The following is a 5,958-nucleotide window of genomic DNA, read 5'->3' on the forward strand; positions in this document are numbered from 1 at the left end:
CAGTTTTGACAAAATTTTCTTGCTAAATAATCTTTTGTTACACTACTTTATTTTATTCCTTTGATTGTACATGTTAAATAAAAGCTTGTTTTTAAAAAATATTTTTTTTACATTATTTTATTTTCTAATTTTTAGTCCATTTATAAAAGCGTTGTATGTTAAAAAGTGTTATTTTATTTTATGTACAAAATTTTGCATTAGATATTAAAATAATTCAACTTGCAATGAAAGAGAACAGAAGACTATGCAAGCAAAATGTTTGCTTGCGTTTTGTATAAACATACATATGTACATACGTATGTACATATAGCAGCAGTTAATTTCATTTAAAGAAATGGCGTGTCGTCCATTTAGCATACCCTACCTTTAACTTGCTGGACTCTTCCCACAAGGTAGCTACATAGAAGTTGAATGGAACTACCAGAAAATGCAAAGAAATGCATAAGTTTCCAGCAGAGCAAAGTATGGTCGACCGAGTCAAATACCTTAGCAAAGTCTAACAGGCAGAGAAGAGTTAAATCACTATTATCAAATGGCATTCTAATGGCATCTAAAATCTTAATCATAGCGGTAGCACAACTGTGCTTTACAGCCTAATTCTGTGCACTTGACAATTTAACAGAAAGCTGACAAATAATCACGATTTTTATCAAGTTTAAATCTTTTCGGCATTCTGTGCATAACTTGATAAAACTAAAAAGCTTTTACACCCTGTGCTTTTCCCCACACTATGGTGAAAATCGTAATGTAAACAGAGCTCAGCTGTTTAGTGCAAGAAACTGCCGAATGGAGTCCTCAAAAACGTAAGAATTTCAGTTTTACATTACTTTTATATAATATAAGCTATGTTACGCATTTTCTTCCAAACAAAATATGTACGAAAGTTTTTCTTACATGGAAGAAAGTACGTAACACCGTCAGCAAACAATTTTTCAAAAATCAACAGGATCTTTTAGCAATATTAAACTTGCACTTTAGTATATAAAATTAATTAGGCTATTTATTTTTTCTATAAATTCTAATTAAAACGTTTGTACTTTTGATGAAACTTTGTTAAAAGTTTCTATTTTTTGCATAAAGTTTAAAGTTTCGATTTTGTTAGATGAGTCATACTTTTATAAAAAAAATGCCGAATAAAATTCCTAATTCAAAACATGATGAGCATATTAGGCACATCCCTGTACAATATTGAGTTTGAGTCGAGTAGTTCATACTTCAAAAAGTAACATATATACATATGTATAAATACATACAGTGAAGCAAAATAACCTGGGACGCGACATTTTATCAAGTTTTGGTTATTTCTCTTTGGCTAATTTAATGTTTAATATTTTTGTATGAAAGTATAGCTGATTACTTAACAAAAACCATATAAATCCAAATTTCCGACTGTGTACAAAAATAATGAAAGTTTGCAAAATTTCACCAAAATTTCTAACTTTTTATCAGCATCTTTAGAAAAAATGTAGCTTTGGGGTCCATTAAATTTGAGTAAATAAGGTCAAATTTGAAGTAGCTAGGACTTAGGTTTGATTTTTTGTAATTTTTTTTTGTTGACGGTGTCACGCATTTTTTTCCATAGAAATTTCTTCGAACATTTTTTAATATGGAAGAAAAATGCGGAGCACTGTCAACATACAAAATTGTCAAATATCAACGGCAAGTCGTAGTTACTTCCAATTTGCACTTATTAAACTCAATTTTAATGGACTACAAAGCTGCATATTTTTTTTAAATGTGCTGATTAAAAAGTTAGAAATTTTTGGTGAAATTTGGCAGAATTTTCATAATTTTTGCACAAAGTCTGAAATTTGGATTTATATGTTTTTTAAGTAATACTTTCAACAAAAACATTAAACATTAAATAAACTTAAGAAAAATAATTAAAACTTGCTAAAATGTCGCGTCCCAGTTTATATTTGGTTCACTGTATGTACTTTAGAATGATAATATAATAACTTAAACAAAATGTAATGTGATTTCACTATAATCTTGAACTGTAAACGTAGTTCGTAACCCATTTAATTTGAGTGTAATAAAGTACTTTTGTTCAAAGTGAAAAAGTCAATATTTTTTTTAAATTTTTTCAGCATTAAGAATTTGATTATAGTGTTGAAATATATCTGGATCTTGTTCTCTCTCCTTCGCGGGTATACTGCGAGAAATCAAGGGAATTCATTGCCGAATCGTTATCTTCTACGACATCGTTATCCACCTCCATCGCTTCAATGCCCGCTTTTGTTATTATGTTGTGAAGGATAACACAACTCGCGACAATGAGTGATGTTGTTTCGTGGCAATAATGAAGCACTCGGTGCTTTAGCAAACATCTAAAGCGGGACTTTAAAACTCCGAATGCTCGTTCTATGCTGTTCCTAGCAGACGCATGCAATTTGTTGTATTTGACTTCTTTATGGCTATTTGGAGTTCCTACTGGCGTAAGAAGCCATGGCTCCAATGGGTAGCCTTGATCACCAATAAGCCAAGATTCTCTTTGGTGAACAGTAGTCCTGGTATGCTGACGTATTAGTTGCTCCCGTAGGTCAGACGTTGCCCATATCCCAGAATCATGCGTCGCCCCAGGAAATTTTGTGTTTAGGAATGTAAAGCACAAACGATGATCGCATACCTACGAAACAAAACTCATATAAATTGTATTTGTCAAAGAAATTGTAACTTACCGCTTCGACATTAATGCTGTAGAACCCCTTTCTGTTTAAATACAAATTAAGCGGGCGTTCTACATTGTTAGACGGCGGAGCAACAATAGCGATGTGGGTGCAGTCAATTGCTCCTACTGTGCTTTTTATTCCAAACTTTCGAAAAAATCTGATAAAACACAAGATTTCAGATGACACTGTTTTTCTATAAAAGTTAATTCGCTTTTAATACCCTGTTTTAATTATGGTTTCTTCCTCAATCGAACTGGGAAACTTAATTTCTCCGCCTTTAACCCTTGTAATGAGCTTTGTCACAGCCCGCAAACTTCTTGAAAAGGACGACTGGCTCATTGGCAAATTGCAATTATTTCCCACGCATTTCTGATACGATCCGTTGCCAAAAAAGTTTAATACTGCCAAGACGCGTACAGTAAGAGGCAATGAGGTATTTTGGTCATCATGCGGTTCCAAATCATTAATAAGACTCCGGCACAATTGGCGGGTCAAACGAAAATGTTGCATGAACACGTTCTCACTCAAGGAAAATGGATCACTGGCATCCCTCAAGGACCTTAAATAACGCGAGCGGTCTCTATTTTGTTCATGTTCCTCTTCTTCCCACAATAATAGTAAAAGAAGCATTTCTTCTTCCATTTTTACTAATTAGTTAACACAATTTTGAAATGTTTGAAGCAGCTTTAAAATTTCAATTTGAATCGTTCAAAAATTTGTTAATTTGTCAAAGGCATTTGACATCTTGACAATTTATCAAGAAAAAAGCTTTTTATTTTTGACATAGAATACGAAACACTTGATAAATTGTCAATATTGATAAATAAACAAGATGGTGAATTTATCAAGTGCACAGAATTAGGCTGTTAGTCTAAAGCAGAGGTGGGCAGCTTCGGCAGAGCATTTTTGTAGTGTGCGTCCAATCAATGTCACTGTGTGCGTGCGCACAAGTCGTGCGGTTGAATGACCCTGCAGTGAAAAGCCAAACCAGTTAGAAAAAATACTAGTTCATTAACTAGTATGTGCCTACCAGTTCGACAATTTCGAAGAACTTAGGCGATCAGCGACATCTGCCTCTGAATTGCCAAAGCCAAAAGTAAAACGCAATTAATTGCTTTTCTTACAAATGTCGGCTGTGGCGTCACGTGAAGACTACTGGTTGTGTTTCTGAAATCGCAGGTTCGAGGCCGCTTGGAGGTGGTTAAGATTTTTAAAATTTAAATAAATGTAAGTAAAAATAATTTATTCAATTTATAAATAAGTAACAAATTTGAAAATCTAATTGCATTGCAAAAAACATTTAGGAAGAAATGCTTGTGATATAAAAACAAAAAAATTAAACAAAAATATTTTTTTTATTAAATTTAAAAATTACAATAAACAGCCTAAACAAAAAAATAAATTTATGAAAAATTAAAATTAAATAAAAAATAGAAAATAAAAAAATTTTCCCTACGCCAGGATTTAAACCTGGGACCTCAGGCTTACCACGCGAGTGGTTTGCTCTGTCGGCCATTGTGACTGCTGCAGCGTTGCGAGCAAAAAGGCACACTTATGCTTTTCACGGGGCATGAATTGGCAGACTGTCTCATCAACTGGTATGATGCTACTAGTATTTCTACTAGAAGATGCTGATGCATAGCCTGACAATTGACATCTCGTAGGACATCGCAATGTTAAAAATACCAGTCGCTAACATTGAAAAAGGATAGAACGTGAACTTGTTGGGCTCAAACGCAAACTGGTAGAATTCTAGTTCACAACTAGTAGCTTTCCCTGCAGGGAAGCAGAGCGTGTATGTATACGCGAATATGCCGCGCAGTCGCCCGCCGGGCAGACGCTGCCCAGCTGTGGTCTAAGGACTGTAGTGGAGAAAGCAAGTTATTACCCTGCAGGGAAAGCTACTAGTTGTGAACTAGAATTCTACCGGTTTGCGTTTCAGCCGAACTAGTTCACGTTCTATCCTTTTTCAATGTTAGCGACTGGTATTTTTAACATTGCGATGTCCTACGAGATGTCAATTGCCAGGCTATGCATCAGCATCTACTAGTATAAATACTAGTAGCATCATACCAGTTGATGAGATAGTCTGCCATTTCATGCCCGTGAAAAGCATAAGTGTGCCTTTTTGCTCGCGACGCTCCAGCAGTCACAATGGCCGACAGAGAAGAGCACTCGCGTGGTAAGCCTGAGGTCCCAGGTTCAAATCCTGGCGCAGGTAAAATTTTTTTATTTTCTATTTTTTATTTTATTTTTATTTTTTATAAATTTATTTTTTTGTTTATGCTGTTTATTGTAATTTTTTAATTTAATAAAAAAATATTTTTGTTTAATTTCTTTGTTTTTATATTTCTTCCTAAATCTTTTCTTGCAACGCAATTAGATTTTCAAATTTGTTATTTATTTATAAATTGAATAAATTATTTTTACTTACATTTATTTAACTTTAAAAATCTTAACCACCTCCAAGCGGCCTCGAACCTGCGATTTCAGAACCAGAACCAGTAGTCTTCACGTGACGCCACAGCCGACATTTGTAAGAAAAGCAATTAATTGCGTTTTATTTTTGGCTTTGGCAATTCAAAGGCAGATGTCGCTAATCGCCTAAGTTCCTCGAAATTGTCGAACTGGTAGGCACATACTAGTTAATGAACTAATATATTTTCTAACTGGTTTGGCTTTTCACTGCAGGGTAGCTTCAATACACTGAGGGAAAAAAATATTAAAATCAAATAGAAACGTAATTGATCTTACTATAAACGTCAACGAAAGTACTGTATATTGGTAAATATTCAATCCAATTACGCGCATATTAAAATGACCGCGTTCGGTCTGAAAAAGCATCCGTGAAGTGAATAATCAAGACAAAAACTAAAAAAAAAAATATTTAATTTGCATGGTTTGCCTGCATTGGAATTCGAACCCTGACCGTCTCTGGATATCAACAAATTGTGGCATGCATCTTTGCGCACTCAGCTACACCCAGGCATATAAATTTGCTTTCAAATGTTGAATATCCATCAACACCACAGCACGCGATTTGTACGTATAAACATGTACTATGTATGAATGTGTGTGTTGTCACGCTCTCAGAGCGGCGCTCTGCATGCTTGGGGTGCGTATGTTCACTCATATATATACTTATATGCAGTGTTGCCAGAACATTTTGGACGAACCGGCTAAATTGGCAAATAAAACCGGCTAAAAACGGCTAAAATGTTTCAACTAAATTTCACATGTTTTATTTACATAAATCACGAGTAAAAAGACTATTTCTTGGAGAGAA

The 5,958-nt window shown here is 34.3% G+C and overlaps 1 protein-coding gene across 1 annotated transcript in view; it reads left to right on the forward strand.

The window, feature by feature from the left end:
• The first annotated feature begins 668 nt into the window (after nucleotides 1-668).
• Nucleotides 669-5,958, forward strand: part of LOC118745563 — a 6,782-nt gene continuing 1,492 nt past the window's right edge. The window contains exon 1 of the mRNA XM_036479041.1: nucleotides 669-803. Coding sequence (XP_036334934.1) covers nucleotides 787-803 — 17 coding nt within the window. The 5' untranslated portion in view covers nucleotides 669-786. The remainder of the gene's footprint in view (nucleotides 804-5,958) is intronic.

This window comes from Rhagoletis pomonella, unplaced genomic scaffold (assembly GCF_013731165.1).
Source record: "Rhagoletis pomonella isolate Grant_MI unplaced genomic scaffold, Rhpom_1.0 Rhpom_scaffold_00009, whole genome shotgun sequence".
Lineage (NCBI taxonomy): Eukaryota > Metazoa > Arthropoda > Insecta > Diptera > Tephritidae > Rhagoletis > Rhagoletis pomonella.